This window comes from Morchella sextelata, assembly GCF_020137385.1.
Source record: "Morchella sextelata strain SCLS chromosome Unknown scls_2, whole genome shotgun sequence".
NCBI classification, from domain to species: Eukaryota; Fungi; Ascomycota; class Pezizomycetes; order Pezizales; family Morchellaceae; genus Morchella; species Morchella sextelata.
This window is the reverse complement of record NW_025408617.1, coordinates 673,432-693,868: the sequence shown is the minus strand read 5'-3', so window position 1 is coordinate 693,868 and position 20,437 is coordinate 673,432. Positions and strand designations below refer to the sequence as shown.

Here is a 20,437-nt window from a genome sequence, read left to right as displayed (position 1 = left end):
GTCAGTCTATGCACTCTACCAATAGGGAGTACCGAAAGGTCATACCTTCAAGCATACTTCTGCCTTCCTTCTTTCTTCTAGAATATCCCCCGGGATACCCTTCAGTTCCACCGCTTTGTCTTTAGGTCCGGGAGTCTTCTGACGTCCGGAGGAGCTCGCAGCTTCTCTTTTCCTCTTAGGCTGCTGGTCCTTCTGAGCGGGAGGATCTTTCTTGGTCCGAGGGTGCGCTTTCTCAGCTGTCATCCCTTGGTACCTCTCATGGGTGTGCCCTAACTCTCTTAGAGCAGCTATCCGCTCCATCAAGGACTTTGGCTTGGGATTAAAAAGAGCCCAACTCATGCCTAGGTCCGGGAGTAGGGAGTTATGAATCTTATCATCCACCAACTGACCCTCATAGCCAGTCTTCCACATCAGCTGAATAATAGTATTCAGGAAGAGGTCTATTCCTCCTCGAGCTGTGTGGGTGAGGGTATTCCATTGGGCTACAGCATCATCTCTAGAGATGGCTTCACCGAAGGCAGCTCTAAAAGCATCCACAAAGGAATCCCAGCGCTTCCATCTCTGATCCAACTGCACAGGCATTCCAGCAAGACGGTTGGCGGAGGCTTGATCAATTGAATTGTGGTATGCCTCATACCATCGGATCGCTGCCTCGCCTTCCATCAAGTTGCCTGCATATCGGATCTTAACCTCCTCAGAGGTAAATGACAGACTCTCAATGGAGAACACATTCTCACATTGCCGGATAAAGGTCTCCACTTGCTCCGCCTTGCCCTGAAACTTGGAAGGTGGTGGTGCCTTTGGTTCTCGAGCCCTAGTGGAAGTAGAAGGGGGAGAGGCGGCCGGAGGTCGGAACTGCTGGGACATCATAGCCAACAGATCTTTCTGCTGCTTTTCCAACTTCTTCTTGAAATATCTCCGCCAGGCTCTTCTATCACCACCTTCTGGTTCCGAGTCTGAACTGTCTGAATCTCCAGGAGCAGGAGCTTGGGCCGCGGGAGGTGGAGGGTTCTGATTCCCACCACTTCCTCCCTGTGCCTGAGCTGGAGGGGGAGCGGCGGCCACAGGTGCCACTGGTGCCGGATTGCTAGCCAATGGTGAGGACGGTGCTCCTTGAGCGGCACCGGACATGGTGAACCTCCCCGGGTTCCTGGCTAGCGGACTGGGAGGTCCTCGGCCTGCACCTGAGAAGAACTCTCCTTCAAAGTCAAAGGATCGATCAGTTCCTCCTAGGAGTGGGTGTATTCCTCCAAAGCGGCTAGGTGGTAAAGGTGAAGCCCCCACCGCTGGCTGTACAATAGGGATAACTCTTCTAGTGGATCGGACTGGAAATGCGGCAAAGGGGCTGGTCTTCCGCTGCATTGTCCTGGTAGCTGCCCTAGACGAGGACCTAGAGCCTAGAATTGGTGCCGGAGTTGCTGGCCTAGCCACCACCAGTCTTCCTTCATCAAGGGCTCTCTGTATCTCGGCCACAAAGTCCGGTGGAGTAGCCGGATTTGTCCACTCAATTTCCATGGCATCGGCATTCAGCTCATCTTTCTCCACATATTTCCGGAGTTCTTCCTGAACAGAGTTGACCTCCATTCTCATGTACTCAAGAGCTTCCGCCATCAGAGCATTCTGTGCTGCCTGGCGCTCTTGTACAAGGAGTAGGGCCTGACTGCCCCGGGTCAACTGATTCTGCAGGCTGTGCTGGAGGTAGGTCTGGAGCTCTGTGAAGAACTGCTGAACGGAAATCTCGTCGGTATCCTGCCAAGCAGGCTCGCAACCGGGGATGTAGGTCTGTAAAGCGGTCCTGGGCTTCTTAACAAGCTGTGTCTGCCCGGTGGCATCAAGCTGAAGGGGCACTGGCTGCCATTCAATCTGAAGGGGTGCATCTGGAGCCGAGAGGGCGGACATTTTGTATAGAGGAAGAATAATCTGAAGGTGACTTGAGCCTTAAAGATTATCTGTAACGGGGGTCTCTTCTAAGAGAAATAGAATAGAGTAGAATAGAGACGGCCGTGCAAGATAGACAATCAGGTTGCAGATTATTCAAAGATACTATCGCTAGAACTCAATAATCTTTAAGGGCTCTGCTACCGATAAGAACTTGGTTTTTTCTTTTGATGAAGACTGGAGAGAACAGGACTGAAGGGCGAGAATGAACCTGAGTACTTATACTCCGAAGGCCTCTATTCTCTGCTCCTAACTCCTTTACTAAGTTCCGGTGGGCCTTCCCTCAGTACCGGAAAACAATACCACTGCTACCCCGCTTTTCTCTAAGCGTCAGCAGGTGTTTCCGATACACAAGGCAACCACCCTTAGTCAAAGCCTTTGTAACACCTGCAGCCTTGGTTGCCACACAACCGAGGACCTGCATGAATGAGCTGCCGCTCAGGTGTAAGCTTAATCATTGCTGTAGAGCTTTCGCTTATTGTAGACTTCCCTAGCATAGTCCCTGCCTCTTCGGCGGACATACAATGCTCAGAGGATATAGAGGATCACCGGGCAATCAGAGTTTCACTCTGGCCGGCCTTCTGGTCACTGGCGAGGCATAGACTCGTCAGTCATTGCTCCCATGAATAGATCCCCTTCCTAGTGCCCGGAATGTAGTTACCCTAACAGCTGGTAGCTAACCACACTGCCGGTACTTGCATGTCACCGTGCAACTGGCTTCTAACAATAACTCTCAGCATGTAACCGGGCCCTGTGTGTACTCATACACCAGACAGTTGAAATGGCTCCGTTACACTGCCCCCCCCCCATCCCACAATCTTTTAAAACAATTCTGATCAACGAAAAACAACAATGAATTCCATAACGTGCCGTAAATGCAAACGGGAGAAACCTCTTGAAGATTACTATCAGGATAATCAAGGAGAACCACGTAAATCATGTCGTACATGTTTGGTATGTATTGTTGAATCTTTCCGGGTGACAGTTATACTTTGCTCTAACAAATTGTATAGCAACTAGAGAGAGAACGAAGAACAGCACGTAGAGCCGCAAGATTAATGGAGGAAGAAAATAATATAGAGGTATTACGATTTTGATTATTGAATATTTTTTCGGATGGTTTCTAACAGTAATCCAGCTCCGTCCGGTTTTACCAGTTGCAGCCCCCTCTCCAATGGCATTTCTATCTTCCCGAACAAAATGGTCACTATTAATACTTGGGCATATGACAATTGTTTGCCAATCATGCAAAGCTTTGCATTGGCTAAATGAACGTTCAAGCTGCATCGGGAGCTCAATTCAACCACCAATCTTTGAGAATTGTTGCAAGAAGGGAGACATTGTACTTGAAATTCTTAAACCCCCTTCTGATTATCTGAAGTACCTGTTGGAATCTTTAGAAACTGTCCCAAGAAACTTCCGGAAACATATACAGGAATATAATTCAGCACTTACATTTACCTCAGTCAAATACAATACGGATACAAGAGTTGGCGCAAATGGCGGTGGTATAAGTTGCTTCCAAATCCATGGTGAATTATATCATCTTCAGAGACCATTAGTACCAGCAATCGGAGCAACTCCTTCATTCGCCCAACTATATTTCTACGATCCAGAATATTCGGCCCAAGTACGATATGCAACACATCCAACTTTAGATATTATGGTACTTCAACGTCTCACCATGGAGTTAAATTCAATAAATCCGTTTATTGAATTTTATAAAACAGCAAAAGAAAAATTGGATAATGCTTCAACACAAGATGGGAATGCATGCATCATACTTAATCCACGTCTTCAATTGATAGTTGAAACAGGAGCAGATAAACAACGAAACAACTTACCTACAAGTAACGATGTGGCGGTAATAATTCCCGATGAATATGAAGAAGCTGGTTCCGTGATATCGTATTGGCACATAGAAATCCATTGCCAAATCAAATGTTCAGTATCATCAATCCTAACTATGCTGCGTATATGCCATTGCATTACGTATTGCTTTTTCCAAATAGGGATACCGGTTGGCATTGGAGTTTACAACTTCGAGATCGATTGAATAATCGGAAAGTATTGCGTTTAGGTCAACGTGAATTTTATCGGTATGTTTAATATATTATCATAGAAATCATTACTAACTTATTACAAAGCTATCGTATTCATTTACGTTCAACCGAGCCTTTAACACTATTTCAATCTCAAAAGCTTTTTCAGCAATATTTGGTTGACGCATGGGCTGTATGTGATCAGAACAAACTAAATTGGATACGTTTGAATCAATCAAGACTCCGATCCGATTTGTATAATGGCCTGGCCGATGCTATGCTTCAAGAAGACTTCAATCCAGAACAAACCGGATGGAGAATAATACTTCCTAGCAGCTATAGCGGTGGTGATCATTATATGCAACAATTATACCAGGATTCAATGGCTATCGTAAGACACTTCGGAAGATCTTCACTTTTCATCACATTTACAGCGAATCGTAAATGGTCGGAAATCGTTGCAGAGTTACTTCCAGGTCAAACAGCTGTCGATCGTCTAGATCAAGCACTTCGACATATGTCAGATATTTAAACCACTACATTAGGTAGCAATAGCTATGCAATATAATTCCAGAAGTTTATATTAAAGCAAACTCTATTAAATTACACATACTTTCAGCTCACTGGCACTGGCATCGGTACTGTAAAAACCGGACTCACAACACCCACCCGCCCTTCCCAAAATTTGGTCACATTCAAGCTCACACTTCGCCCTGGCGAGGTGGCCAACTGCTAGTATACAGGGACTTCGCCCCCGTACCCCCTATTCCGTAATAATATTAGAAGAATTTAAAAAATAAAATAGAATTAATTCTTTTAGATACAGGGCACAGGTCTGGGGCTTGCGCTCACACCCTCACCAACGCTCTGGAGCCTTAGTCTTAGTCTTAGTCTTAGAGAAACAAATCCGAGTTGCAACAATTTACTCCATGTCACAACGACACCGATGAATTTTTCAATTGACGTCGACGAGATGGAATATTACCAAAAACAGAGGGACCGTACGTTTCGAGTAGTTGATTGATTCTGTTCGCTATTTCAAACGTCGATCAGTCAGCAGCAGTCATCAAGCCAAACCAAACAACGTGGAAGCTAACAGTTCATGATATCGATGGCTCCCCAGTCCACAGGGAGGTTGGAAATATCCTGATTACGTGAATCCCGTAGTGGACTTAACGGCATCAGCGAATAGGTAATTGTACTAGATAGATGACCAAAATCAGATGGACATCGGCGGAGCAGAATAAGTACCGATTGAACTTACACCGAATCAAAACGATGTTTATTGCATCAAAACGGTCGTCGACAAGACGGGACAATGCCCTAATGGCTTTAAGAATATCTTCTCCCGCATTGAAGGCCGGGATGTTTTGTGTTTTTTCGAGATGGATGGCCATCGAGGCATGGGCACGAGAAGCATCGTTCATGTTAGCTGCCATAGCGAGGAAGTCGGGCTGCTGGGCATCCGTATTATCACCTTGGTGCTCGTATTCTCGTGGATCCGTAGGGGAGCCTTTTTCAAAAAGGGCGGGGGAACACGCACCTATCCCTTCGTCTGTCAATGCTAGAAAAGTTTCCCAATCTCTCGTAGTATCTTAGGCTGGTGTCTGGTGCCAGAAAACTGCCAGTAGGTACCGGTAGAGTGCATACATGTAGATAGATAGCAAAGCACCTCCATTCCACAACTTCACCAGGGACACGCTGCATAGTGGTGGGCACAATACAAGACAAGACGACACTTGAGAATGTTCCGTCTTTTCTCGTGAATTACAGAGGGAGGTCTCGGAATTGCCAATAACTAAGCCATGTATTATGCAAAGTCTCGAGACTTAGGGTTAGGTATCAAATTATATGCGGCGGGGATCGGAACTTGCTGCCCTGCAGGTAGGCATTTCAAATTTGCCGGCAGGATTCGCTAGGGTTAGGGTCATGTCATTGATTCTTCATAGCATGCAGTTTATGTGATTCCTTCAGTAGGGGTTTTGATGCTGATATTGAGGTCACAGTCCATCACTCGCATATTTTGAAAAGTCTCGAGACTAGACTATTTTTTGTTTGTCCTCTTTTCATAGCTCTGTTTTGTTTTGTCTTGTGTCTCGAGACTTTTTGTCTTGTGCCCATCACTAGACACGCATTTAACATTTAAAACAACACCAAGCTCCAACGTCATTTCTCCCCATCATTTCTTTCACCCCTCCTTCCGCCGGCCCCCAAAGTTCGTCACTGCCCAGCCAGCAACACAAAGCAAGCCAAGCCAAGCCAAGCCCCAGTAGCAAGATAAGAATTCCCAACACATCCAAATAAACGTAATAAAAACCCCAATTCGTGCAAAGCTACTCATAGCGTACCCGGACTGCAAGATGCTGAAGGCGCAGCAACCATCAGGAACGAGTCCCTGAAATTCAACTCCCCACACAAAACTCCGGCTCCGAATTCCTCCGATTTTTGAGCAGTGGCAAACTTAAAGAGAAGATAGGATATGGTCTCCTTGTCGACGATTACTAGTATTCTACTCTAGTAACTAGTCGCGCGTCATCCCTGCAAGTATTTTAAGCAAGTAGGCAAGCAAGCTTGAGTCCTAGTCGGGTGCTGGGAGATCGCAAGTGGGTCCTCGCTAGAAATTCCGATGGGCGCTAGAAATCTGTCAATGATTTCAAAGCCAAGGTTCTTTGTGCCTGATAAGGGTTGATAAGCCGGGAGAAAGTCGTTGCGAAACTATTGTTGTCACAAGCAATTGTCATAGCTCTGGAAAAAAAACATTCAGCTGTCTGCCGACCAGAGAAAGGCAACCACCAAGCGAAATAGATGATGACTTCTGTAGATAATTAGCCAAATATACAAACACAAGCAATACAATCCAAGCAAAGGGAATAGTTTTGCATCTCAATTAGATTTCGTTCGTTTATAATGGTATATACCATACATACAAATAAGTTATACGACTATGAACACCAACTTCCCCCCATCCCCCTTCCAGTCCAGCCAGTAAATACCCGATAAAAAGTCCCAAACGAAACGATGCCAAACAACCGACCGACCAAGAAAGAAAACCCAAATGTACCCAGCGCTGAAGTTCCCAACAAATAAATGGTAATAGTAATCGCGAGACACGAACAGAAAGTAAAAAATGGTAGAAAAACAAGAATAAAAACCGACTATCCAAAAGTCCCAAAATACAAAATTCTGAAATCAAATAAACAAAAAACGAGTTTTAGGAGAAGGAAAGAACTAGTGTTCTTTCGACTTGACTTCTGTGCTCGGGGCGGGGCTAATTCCTAGCTCAGCTGGCTGACGACCTTCAATCATCTCACTGTGAGCAGCAATCCCGTGCCTGTCACCAGCGGCCACAGGTGCTCCTCCGTGGAAGTGCTCCTTAGCAGGGGTCCATGCGAGATAATCACGGCGAACCTCAACGTAATCGTATGCAAATTCGCCCAATTGATCATCATCCATACCCAAGAGCTCAGCCTGTTCTGTAGCGCGGAGCTGCAGACCAGGAACTGCATTGATGGCGAGACAGAGGACGAGGGTGACAACGAAGGAGTACAAGCTGACAGCGAGAATATAGGCGATCTGGATGTAAAGTTGCTTCCAGTGCTTGTTGGGGAATCCACCTTGAATACCGTTGTTCACACCATCGAGGCCGATGATGTAGTCAGCACCGAGAAGACCATTAAAGATAAGACCAATCATTCCAGCAACACCGTGCTCAGCGAAGACATCCATAGCATCGTCAATGCGGACATAGTACTTAACTGCATGGATATCAGTATAAATTCTACTCAATGTTGGAGTTGAAGTTGGAGGGGCGTACTCTTTGTAGCATAATTGCAGACGACACCAGTCACAACTCCCAATAGAATGCTTGCATGGGGCGAGAGGAATCCAGATGCAGGAGTAGCAGCAACAAGCCCCGAAATAACTCCTGAGCAAAGACCAACCATTGACCACTTCTTTGCAAGTCTAAAGTCGAGCAAGGTCCAGGTAATTCCAGAGAAAGCAGCAGTAAGGTTAGAGTTCCAGCAAGCCATCACAGCACGGAGGTTTGCACCGAAGGCAGAACCACCGTTGAACCCGAGCCATCCAAACCACAGAAGAATTGTACCAAGCGTGATGAGTGAGACGTTGTGAGGTCGGAAGTTGAGAAGCATCTTCTCTTGGCGCTTCCCGAGCACGAGAGAATAAGCGAGGGCACTGACACCAGAAGCAATCTCGACAGGTCCACCACCTATGCGTGCACGAACATTTTGTTAGTTTTACATGATTCCCCTGGTTTTGAAGTGTTTCTGTTATGTAAGATTTACCTGCGTAATCCAAGACGCCATAGTTGAACGCCCATCCGTTGACGTTCCACACCCAGCATGCAATAGGACAGTAGACGATCGTTGCCCACAAGAAAGAGAAAACCATCGCAGGAAGTACTCTCCCACGCTCAGCAATAGCACCCATAACGATAGCGACTGTAACAGCGGCAAATTGCATCTACAGCGTCTGGTCAGCCAAAAAATTTCGCTTACTCATAGAAAGCGAGTCCTACCTGATAGAACGAGTACAAAAGCTCCGGAACCAGCGGTGACCCAGGACTCGGTGCAGCCAACATATCCAACAACGCAAAATGCTTCAAGTTTCCGATAAATCCATTGGTGGCAGTTTTCGAAAAAGCGAGCGAGTAACCCCAAAAGTACCACTGGAAAGTAATCACAAGTGATGATCCAACACAAGCCCAGATCAAAGACAAAGCAGACTTTCTACGAGCCAATCCAGAATAGAGAAAACCCAGTCCAGGAATCATGACCATTACCATTGCGGCACAAATCAAGATGTAAGCCTGATCTCCGGATTGGTACCATTGGTTCAAGTTTTCCACGGCTGTTTTGAAATAAGGTTTAGTCAGTTGAATGATTCCTGAAACCAGTTGACAGCAGTGGTTGTGAGAGACGAACCAGAATTACCACCAGTCTCAGCGTTTGTTCCATTGAAAACGGCCGGGGCACCGACCCACGAGTACGACATTATTGCTGTGATTTATTGTAGTTGTTGCTTCAGTAGTTGAAGGGAATCGAAATCGAAATCGATGAGTGTTCTCTGCGGTGAACAGTATCTTATTCTAGGAGGATACTGTTGCCTTTATGTGTTGTTGTAGAAAACCACCGAGATCAGAAATTGGTGTCTGATTTAACGACTTCGTTTCTGATGTAAAGTGGGATCAATGGGTAGACTGAACCCGTGTTGTTGTTGGAAGTGATGGAGATCTGAGAGGGTGGGGAGGAAGGGGACGTTAAAAGGCCGTTTCTCGAAGCATGTGAGGCGAGAGCCGGAAGTGAGATCGGGGAGAAGAGGGAACAATTGAGGGGGGGGGGGGGGACGAACAGGTAGGGGGTTATGGCAGGGGAGGCTAGGCAGGCAGAAAGTTCGTAACTCAAGGATGCCAGACATGACATCGTAGATGGAGATTTGGATAGGGATCATTTTCTTGAATGAGGATGATGCATGGTGGACAGACATGCATTGAGTGGACACGCTAAATCATTCACGGCGCATATCAATGTTAGGGTTGTAGATAGGCCTAAGGTACCTATCTACCAGATGGCAGAGGGTAGAGATAAAGATACGAATTGGTGCGGAGCGGGCCAAGTTAGTGTATAGCATATACCCCCATGTGGCTAGAAGTTATACGCTCTCTTACTCTAGACTGTGTTTGTACCCGGTACGAACGGCGGATGAGGAAAATGTACACTCTAGTTAGAGTAGCTAATAAGGATAGGATAGCCAGTACTCTACCGCCCCAAAACGATGATCACTTATCGCGATTTGAATTAGTCCTGAGACTTACTCCTAATTGATATTTAGCCTATAATTATGGCTTCCCTGCTGCTGATTGTTTGCCCATGAGTACTTTACATAAATACATGTATGTACCTACTAACCCAACTTCTCCACAGATTGTTTGATGCCAGTTTCTGTGGGGTGCCTTTGCATGGCAGGGTGTTTGACTGGCTTGGGATTGGTCAGGCCAGGGTGTGCATACTCTACGTGTGTTATGTGTGTTAAGAGGATGGGCTAATTTGATCAACAATATGTGCCTACATATTCATGACATTCGGCCATCACTCAGAGCTTGTAATTCTCTTTCAAATCTCTTGTCGACACTCGCCAACAGCATGCTATTCTCCAGTGGATATACAGCGACATCCTTGTTTGATAGCTGGATAATAACAACAAATTACCTATCAGGCCAGCTCTCTCGATGTGCCTTCAATTTCGACCTTGCTTCTATGCTATTATCTCTCGTTTCGTCCCTTGGCGTGGGGATCCAGTATCCAAGATTGCACTTCAATGCTCTGTATCACCCTCTGTAGTGATACTGGGGGTCACACACTACACTACCTACAGTAGAGTTGAGTACTACTTACGCTTCAACTCACTAGAGGTAGAGACAGACGCCGCCTCGCTGCAGCCTTGTGAACGCTTGCAACGTCAGTGCCAACATCAAAGTCGTATGAATTAAAGCATCTCCAGGTCTTATCTCTGAAACATCCATTTCGCCTAGAAAGCGCAAAAGAACCGATAGTCGCCAAGTCTTTAAAATAAACCACTTGCCCAATTTCAATTGCGGCTGTGGCTTTTGTCTCCATGCTGTTATGGCCAGAGAGATACAGAACAAAGACCTTAATTTGGCTTGTGGCTGACCCCATACAAAACTACATGTACCGTGGAACATCTGGCACCCACATACATACATGTATCTACTGGAGCTCCCACGACATTAAACCCATTAGGTTTGAGTATGTGTGTAGATGATACGTTTTGTGTGTAGTGTAGTGGTAGTTGTTGTAGTGGTGGTGTGCATGCCAATCGGCGTGTGGTTGTGGTTACCGTTTAAGCTTCACTCCCTGTCCGTCCATTCCAGCTTCCCCGTCGCGCGCGGCCGTCCCGACGATTTGCTCCAGCGCCATACCCTAACCAATCCTGGTCTGGCCCCCCGGCACCTTGCATGCAACCACGCAAGATCGAATCGTACCCCTAGGGCGGTGGGGGTCGCCGTCGCGCGCTCACGTTTTTATTTTACACTTTTTTTTCGTGTTCCTTATCTACTCCCAATAACATGGGTATGATACATATGCGGATCTCTTCTCAACCTTCTCACAACCCTACACCTAAAGATTTCCGGTTGAACAACCGACCCTCTCGTCTGGTACTAGGTACTACTACTACAGTATTATTACGGCGCTCTATGGCACTGGGTTGTTTTACCTAGTAAAGCTCGGGGCAAATCTCACTCGGTTGTCAAGGCCAGACGGTGATGTATTTAAAGCGCCGAGCAGAGAAAGAAGAAAAAAAGCGTTGATTTTCGTAAGCAAGCAAGACGTACGTGTGGTTTTCGTCATTCGGTAACTGACGAGCGAGCATCAAGTAAGCAAGAAAGAGGAAAGGTAGATCAGAGGAAGATCTGGAAAATCTTATTTCGGATGATGGTACTGCAACTTCTCCCTTTATCTATCGTGGAAAGAAAAGTAAACAAAAAATCGATTATCGAGATATCAGAATTGATAGTGAAGAAATCTACATAAGCACCTACACAGCCTTGGTTCCTCTACTCCGAATGACTACAATACCAATACCATTTTTCTGATGTTGATAATCGTCCCATCTTTCCGAGGTTCTACAGCTTCGGACATAAGACATTAGTAGAGCACAAGACTCGGCGATTCCGTATTTACACTCACTACAGGTGATTAATTTCTTGGATATCGAATTCTTCCGCTAGATTATTTATTTCCAGCCACTACTCTACTGACATCTGAAGTTTCTCAGCTAGTAGCTACACAGGGAAAAGACGCACAGATCAATTATGATTCAGTACCTTCCCTGCAAGTTGAAACATCTCTCTTTCGCCGTCGTGTGAAGGAGAGGGATTGAGAAAAAAAACATGCGACACAAGCAAGGTTCGAACGACTGGGACGGAAAAATTCTGTACCGGCAATTAAAGAGACCGGTTCAACCCGACCCCAGACGTTCTCGAAACGAAACTTGGTATATTTTAGGTAGGCAGTTTTATACGATAGGGGAAAGGTTCCTAGTTGATTTAGGAATTTGGGGTAGCGCTTACTAAGGTTCAGATAAGGAGTCGTTGTAAAAAGGAAACGTAAACCCTCGAAATCGTCGAGGTAACAGCCAAGTTTCCCAACCACAGCCCACTACATACAGCCGCCTCATCCATTCTCGAACTCCGCCCATGGACCACCTCCACCATGTTACGGTATTGCATACCCCGGATCAAGCGCAGAGGCAAGCAGCAGCACCTACTCTAGAGCTGTAAAAATAGAGTGGGATGGCAAGCAGACAGACAGATCGAGTAGGAAACGATGGGATTTGTAAAGGCGCAAACAAACACGAAACCGAGTGCACGAAACAGAATTGAAGATCAGAGATGCAGCCGTTCCTGCACTGCGCTTCTCCGGCCAGCGATATGTGAGCGATTTGAACCCACGCTCGCCCGTTGGCCAGTGGTCAGGCAAGAAAAACCCCATCGACAGGAAAATTTCAAATTCATCAAACTCTGCTCTATCCTCGTTAGAGCGCCTACTCTAGTAGAGTATGTACCATCCATCCATCGACAGCAGCAAGCACCCCATACTTTTCTTTTCGATACTCTCTACCTTTACTACCTACTCCCAGCTCTTTCTCCACGGAACATACCGGGAAAGCACCTGTTGGGGAAAAGTGAAGAAAATTTTTCGCGATCTCCCCTTGATTCCTGATTGCTATGGGGAAGTGAAAAGGAAAATTTTTATCACCACCGTGCTGTGCTGCAGGCTGTAGATGTTCAAATTTAACAACTCGTGGTCTTTTTTGTCTGTGTGTAGAGGAGGAGTACCTACATGCACTTTGCGCGGTCTTGGAGCTGAAACCAGGAAAATGGTTTTGATTTCGGAAATGTGTATTTTTGGAGCTCGTTTTGGTCTCGTGCCCTGTGGCCCTGGATCTCCCTGATAGACTTGTGGACAGTTGCTATGGCAACCGGCCAGGCCAGGTACGGTACGGTTCGCCTTGAACAAGAATGCTAGTGGAATACCTTGAGCAAGTGGCCACGGTCTAGATTTCACCTGGACACTGCGCCAGTCGGCGAAATTATCATCGACTCTAGTCTCCCCGCTGCTCCCGTTGGACCCGTCCTGCCTGCCCCACACTTCTGGTCCGTCTTCAAAACGCGTAAAGCAGTGCTGGAAAACTTATGGAAAAGGTTTGCTGCTGTCCCGACTTCCCATTGATGCTAACTTACACCTCATACACCGCATGGAACTTCGTTATTGGAAATTACACCATGTATGCGCGTTACAGTGCGTGTTCTCTGTTTGCCCGATCGGTCGGGCCCTAGAAGCTTAAAGCCAGCTGCGGCGGCAGCGTGCAGGAAGGGATATGACAGCAATACCTATGTAGAGCAGGTAGAGTAGGTAGAGTAGAGTAGCCTACCAACTTTTCAAATCATCACCACACCGCGTCCAGCGATGGGAGCTTACATGAGCCTACTCTACTCTACCTATCAACGACAACCCTATTGCTGAACTGGAGTAGTGGAGGAGCGGAGGGCCTGTACCTACATAAGGCCAAATAGCCACTTCTAAGTTCTAACCCGACGCTTGCCCAGGCACAAATGCGTTCAAGTTTAAATCGACCCGATCCCTACCGAAAAGATTTTTTTTTCTATTTGGGCTGCAGGATGCAAATTTTAATGGTGGATTCTGTTTACGGCTACTCTCTAGACAGTTCGCTACCGCCGTACCGTTGTGCGTGGCTTTCGGTAAAGGCGATATTGCCGACGTCGCCGGCGCGGCATTGTACTAGTTATGGAATGGAGGCCGTCGACATAACCATACAATACTCTACCTATTTGTCTCTACTCTAACCACGAGTGCCTACTCTACATACGTGTATGTTGTACATAGTTCTTTTATTTCCCAGCTGAAGGGGCCTAATGAGTTTAACTCATGCGTGTACCTACATATGTACATACGCGCCAAGAATGGGAGGATGACTTCAGACAGCACAGCTTACCTAGAGTACCTACAGGCCCGGATTCCGAACTCCGGATGCCAGGAGATTGAAATGTCAAAGCAAATACATATTTAGAATCCTATGTTGAAGACTGCATAAATGGGCAATAGGGCCAGCTACTGTCAGTGCATAAACCTTCACGTGATCGTGTCTTTGTGGGGTGCTGTGTGGGGTATCCAGACTCCAGAAAGTACCTACATAAGAGTATGTACCTAGATGGACTCGTAGTCAAAACCGAAATTTCTTGTTTCTAATGATTTGATTCTGAGTTGTCTCTCCGGCTTCCCTGTGATCAGGTATCCCTGTGAACAAACTTCTATGTAGTGGGTTAATGCGTTGAAGATCACTGGCAGTGTTTGAGACAAACGTAGGCCCTGAAGGATGATTCGGCCTGAAACAAATGTTTGTTTCTCCAGGGCAGGGCTCGCCGCGCGAGCGATTTGTTTATAAACACCTCGGTCTCATGTATGTAAGCGGTGTGGGATGCGTATTCGCCTACTCAACTGTATTCCAAACTCGATCTCGTTGAAGATCACCTTACCAGCGCTTCTGTGGGGAGGTTTTCTAGTGGCTTGTGAATCCCCCGCTGACGCATACATATGCGGGGGGCAAAACACAAAGAGCATTGCTGACAGCTCTTTGTCTCATGTAAGTAGACAAAAAAGCTTTACGACATATGCATTGTATGTACGGTACTGTAGCTATGGAGGGTAATGGCCAGAGCTCCTCCGTCCTCCGCTGTTAGAGCGTTGGTCTTTAAGTCAGGCTTTTTGTAGCTCTCTGTATAGCTCTCTGTACGACTACTATATCTACTGCTCACTTCCCAAGCAGGCAACAGATACAACTGTATCTTGTAGCTCCAGAGATCATGCACTCATCCGCAACCTAACAAACTACACTTTCTCGCCTCCCGAGTACCAGCAACCAAACAAAAACACATGGCAGAACATACTTACCCCCAGGACCCGTATTCTGGTGGGTGTCGTTGTTGCCATCCAATAACGCCTTCCAGCTGACATGTAGGTACGTTAATTGCCTTTGTCGGGATCAACCGGGTGGGTGCATAGAGTGCTCTCTACCTACGGGTAGGAGGTAGACCATATACATGATGTAGCTAGGTGTAAGGCCTGACGAGATAGAGTGCCTACGTAGGAGAGGTGCCGGTGGGCTTATCGGGGGATTAATAAACGAACGATCGGGCTTGCATAAGTCGGGTCTGTCATCTGGCAGTTTGGTGCTTTTTGCGGGGAGATTAGTATTTATTGATTGCTTTCGAATATCGAATCTATGCACACAACAGCCTAGGTACCCGGAAGTATACCTTTTGATGTGATGCTGGGTATATACTCTAGCTGTCATCTATTAATTGCATAGATCGCGGGCGGCCCTGAATGGGTGAATGGGAGGGTGGTGGAGTAGTAATAGTGACTTTCGAGATTACTGAAACCTGTAAGTCATATATCAGTAGATACCAGGGGGCCAAGAATCAGATAATCCGGGGGCCCCCGCCATAACTTCTTGGTATGTGCTACCAACCTAGAGCAGGAGCTAGAACGTCCTGATTATTGGAGGGCCAATATTTGAGACACTGGGCGAAAATTAAAATACCCCAGCCCATGGCCATAGATAATTTGCGATAAGGAAAAAAAAAAATGTGTAATCTACATATGTATGTAGCCAGCCTGCTCTTGGCAGCATGGCCGCTGGGGGTAGAGAATTCGAAGACCAGAAATGTATGTAGGTGACATGATGAGTGTGTATGTTTACTATCTTTACAAACGACTATTAGAAGTAAAAATCGGTACAGTAAGTACATGTAGGTCTGTAGAGTACATCAGGTCGCCGACGCTGGGTTTGTTGGTTGATTAATTAGTTATCTAGCTTTGTGATCAGCACGCTTGATGTTTGAACGGGACTCGCCAGCTGGAGAGCCCTTGTGCTACTCTAGAGTACATGCCTTGATGGCTGGCTTGCCTTGGCTGCATTAGTATCTGTATTGTTGGGGCGGTGGAGGGTGTTTCGATATTTTTTTACGGGACCCGGGAAGATGTAAGCTGGGCGTGGGGGGAGATTATTCTCATGTAGAATCACTCGTTTTGAGGATGGAGGGTTCATCTCGTCTTTTGCGTGGATCTTGGAGACGAACTTAAGGCGCCCTTAATTTTCCGAGATTTGACGCGGCGTCTACACTACTAGCTAGGTATATAGCTGCTAGTTATTTCAGGAGATATAATATAATGTTCTTACAATTATCATTGACATATAATTCTGGCAGTGACATGTCATGCATCACTTACTCGTACCGTGATAATCTACACCTAGCTTTGCACCGGAATAACTCGGCCGGACTGAGGGATACGTGTGTGATCCTTCAAGTTAGGATTAACCAAGAGCCGTTTCAATTCCGACTCAGCTCCAGAAACAGAGTGGTCAGCTATGATTAAGAAAGCCGTTCGGGTCAAGACAGGGCATTCCCTTGAGGCACATGCCTTGCACCTAGAGGGTCTGAATATCAGGCATATATCCTTCTAGCTCCGTTTCTAGCTGACGCAACGTCCATATCTTCAGACCCGGAATGATTCAAGTGACGCTCACCGGAGGCGTGCACGCGTGTTATATTGGAAAACCTAAGCTTTAGTTAGCTTCATGAGTCACGACTATAGCTATATGACGGAATAGTGTTATTTCAATATAATAGCATTGCCCCTTAAGTATACCCCCTTACATACTCCGTGCTTTGCTTTGCTTCCCAAAGTGCCGACATTACCCTAACTATAATAAAATGCGCCATTTACAGTAGAACGTGCCAAGATGAATAGTACTCTGGAGTAGTTAAGCTATCACAGAGTCCGAAACATCCATCCCCAATTATCACACCACCGTCTTAAGAGCTTCGGCCGGACAAATGGGGGGGCGGGGCCTTTTGAATGGCTGGAGGGGTTAGGGTTAATATCACGAAGAATAGAATAGGGGTGATACGCACGGCCGGAGGTATCTCTGTCTCAGATGTCGATATCGAGATGGTAAGCTTTGTATATAGCTAGTGACCGCAGATAAGAGAGTTTATGTTGCCTATTCGAAGCTATGAGAGAGCTGAGGCTGGGTGTTGTAGTTGTTGCCTTATCGTAGCTAGCCCTGTGCGTATTGTTCCTTTAATTTGGGCTTTTAGGGGGTTTCTGTGAATGTGGACGTTGGTGATGGAAAAGGAATCAAAGATCTATTCAAGCTTTCGAATTTCCATATTTCTATAATGGATCCGGACCACCGGGTAAATATGAAAAAGCAATCTTCATATGAGTACACAATTACAACCCCTTTGTCAGAGAGACGGTATATACGTATCTGTATATATTAGTTTGATCATAGAATCTCACTCACCGGCCGATTCTGAACAATGGTAGGTCCCTAGAGCGAGCCAGGAGCTTGAATTTTATAGCTAGTGCATGCACTATACTTGGTCGTGTGCGCGACCTTGGATCATGTAGTTTCTTGTCCTGGCCTCTACAGCCCACTATACTCGGGCCCGATTCAAAATACCAACTGAGGTGTTGACTGGTTGTAGTCTAACGTGCCCGGTCCTGCGCCACCAATGTGTCGACGAGGTTGATCTGTGTTTCTTTTTGTGTTAGTTTCAGGCTTTGGTTGATCAGATTACTAAGTATCCTGCTCATGCTCAAGTTACGGATATTACATACTACTCATAGCTAGTCGGCTCTCGAAAAGCCTCATAAATTATAGAACGCGGGAATGTCGACTTCACTCTCTTGTATATACTAATGATCAGGTAATGATAATATCATCCCTAACCCTGGTTCGATCTCGACTCAAATCCTATGAACAGTCCCGAGCCAGAAACCATAAAATGCATAAGCCCCGAGTCGGGCTCAAAAAAGCGCACAAGTCCGGAGTCAAACACTGTGACATCGTAGAGCAAAATCATCCCCTAACCCTAGCCTCGAGTCAGAGTTCATGAACAATTTTTTCGCAACCTTATAGCTTCCCGGAAGGAGAGGTATTGTTTATAGCGCCATGAGTTTTGAATTAGGTATCCTGTAACTTTACGTTAATCTCTTGATACATGTAGCCCTTCAAGCCTGGGTATCGTAGTGGTATTGCCCGTTTTTGCATCTCATGTACCTACGTTATACCGCAAAGCTAGAAAATACCCCATTCAGTTGGTCCCCATACCCGTTCTGGTAGTAACTCCAGTGCCTTGACAGCTCTCGGAAAATGGAACTCTCGCCCGGCGGAGCAGTTAGTCTAGCTACTTCACAGTATCTCACTCGTCTATTTGCATGTTATTCTATTTAGACGTAATTAGCAAAGGCCCCATTATTGAGACAGGTATCAACGAGAGTATACACTAAAAAAAGATAGTTATACATACCATTAACCCTCGAATCCTCTCGATAGTCCTCTCGCTCGGGGTTTTTGACAACCTTTATGAAAGATTCAATCAAGATTAAGACATGATTGCTGGTACTGCATCAAGCGGCAGAGTCGGACAGACAGCTAGCCGTGTTCTCATTGATTTCTCAGAGAGAGTTGGGATTTAATGTTTTCCAAATCTCTGGCTGGGGGACGCTCGGACGGCTGAAACTCCCCTTGAATCAAGGCGAGGAAGGTAAAATCTATCGAATCTCGTCGGCCCAGTGTACTATTGTATGTGTCGGACCATCTCAAGGTAAGCTAAACGTAGGCAGGATGTATAGACCACGCGAGTAAACATAAGCTCAGCAGCACTGCGTAGAATGTAGCACCCAGAACGAATCCTGGCCTAGCCATTCACTTGGCATGCAGTCTCCCGATACCCTAGTCCATCGTATGTCAAGAACCATTAAACAAATAACACACCATCTACCATGGTAGCTTAATGGCTATTGTGTCGTCCAGGGGGGCCGAGGTCTACTCGAGCAAGTGATAAAAGTCACTCGTTCGAGTCACCTCCCAGGCTTGGTTGAAAGACTGTGTGACTGGGTAAAAAGGAGCAAGAGCGAGAGCGCTCCTCCTTTTGCTCCTCTGGGATTGTTTTTATTGGCGTGGGATTAGATGTGAAGCTTGATGCAAATGGTTTTATTCTGTGTTTATTGCTTTACATTTGTGTAGACAAGAGTTATCGCGGGGAGGAAGTGCATCGCACTTAGTCATACTCAATCACTCGCCCCCTCCTGTCACTCGGCTGTTGTTAACTAGTTCTATCACTCGGTCTCACAAATCACCCGTTCCAATGTTATTACGATTCAAAACTAACTCTTTTCGTAAAGGCACCGCCGAACACCGGAACGACGCAGGTGGAAAGAACTCGACGCAACAGGCGGGAGAAGTGAGAGCCAAGGATCCGCCCTACAGTCAGCCCCTCCACACAAAGCGCATGCATAGAGGATTCACAACGTATACTTTTGAAAACGACGCGATTAATAGAGGAGGAGAAGACCATTTTGTCTCTGCTCCCACCCGCTTACAGACCCATCCTGATAACAGATATAGTTCCTCAGGAACGATCACTCGGCTTGGGAGCTGCTGACTACTATACTTGCGCTGAGCATCAATTCAGCTCGAAAACGGAGTAAACTTTTTCATGCGAGGTATTGTGGAAGAGTAGGGGAAATTGGTTTTTCCCGAACATGCCTGAAAATTAAACCTAACCCTGTGTTTCTTACACATATAACCCTAACCATATATCTTGGGGAGGATAATATGAAATTGGGAATTTTACGTGTAGAACCCAACGAATGGAATCCCAGAACCACCACGTATTGAATTATCTCTAGTCCTACAGAGATAGACGCTCTAAGATGTCATTTTTAGGTGTCTTTTTCTTTTTCCTTTCTCTTTGATGTGGATGTCCACACTCTTAAAATATCGGTCGGTCCGGGGATTTTTGGTTGAATCTCAAGATCTGTAGAGGTTTGTGTAATAGAATGAACGTTGTATTGTGAAAATACAGATATGAGCCAAAGTTGGGACTTTTCTCAAAAGTAACGGTCACAAGATAGTATTTAGAAGCTTTTTTCACCCATTTTCCTACTTGCTATTGGCCGAAGACTTCTAAGATGTGATATAATTTCGATAGCCACGATTACGGATCGAAAGATAACAGAAAATCATAGTTATTGATTAAGTAGCTAGGTGAAAATCTCAAGAGCCCAAGTAAAAGATCCAGAAATCCCATCCCAAACCATCCCCATCCAACCTAAGAAAATGCATTTAATACAGAAGCTGAAGCAATAAAATCAACGCGATTTTTTTTTTTTACTTTTCGTTTTTGTTGCAGTAAATGGTGAAAGAAAAAAAAAGAAAAAAAAAGAAATGTACAGGGTATATAAACCGCCTTTACACACAGAGCAAAATTAAGCAAAAAATAAAATAAACTGAAATGAATACGCAGAAAGCAAAGGGTA

General features: G+C 45.9%; 2 protein-coding genes across 2 annotated transcripts; both read right to left on the bottom strand.

Annotated features, from left to right (window-relative positions):
* Positions 1–7,208: 7,208 nt before the first annotated feature.
* Positions 7,209–8,993, bottom strand: H6S33_005446 (uncharacterized protein; the record flags this gene model as incomplete). Its single annotated transcript, XM_044836793.1, has 5 exons — positions 7,209–7,735; positions 7,795–8,208; positions 8,285–8,462; positions 8,518–8,849; positions 8,924–8,993. The coding sequence occupies 5 exons, from the start codon at positions 8,991–8,993 to the stop codon at positions 7,209–7,211; spliced, it is 1,521 nt and encodes a 506-aa protein (XP_044698755.1).
* A 3,540-nt stretch (positions 8,994–12,533) lies between these two features.
* On the bottom strand, positions 12,534–13,279 carry H6S33_005445 (uncharacterized protein; the record flags this gene model as incomplete). Its single annotated transcript, XM_044836791.1, has 4 exons — positions 12,534–12,540; positions 12,619–12,797; positions 12,863–13,182; positions 13,264–13,279. 4 exons carry the CDS (start codon positions 13,277–13,279, stop codon positions 12,534–12,536), a joined length of 522 nt encoding a protein of 173 aa, XP_044698754.1.
* Positions 13,280–20,437: the final 7,158 nt, after the last annotated feature.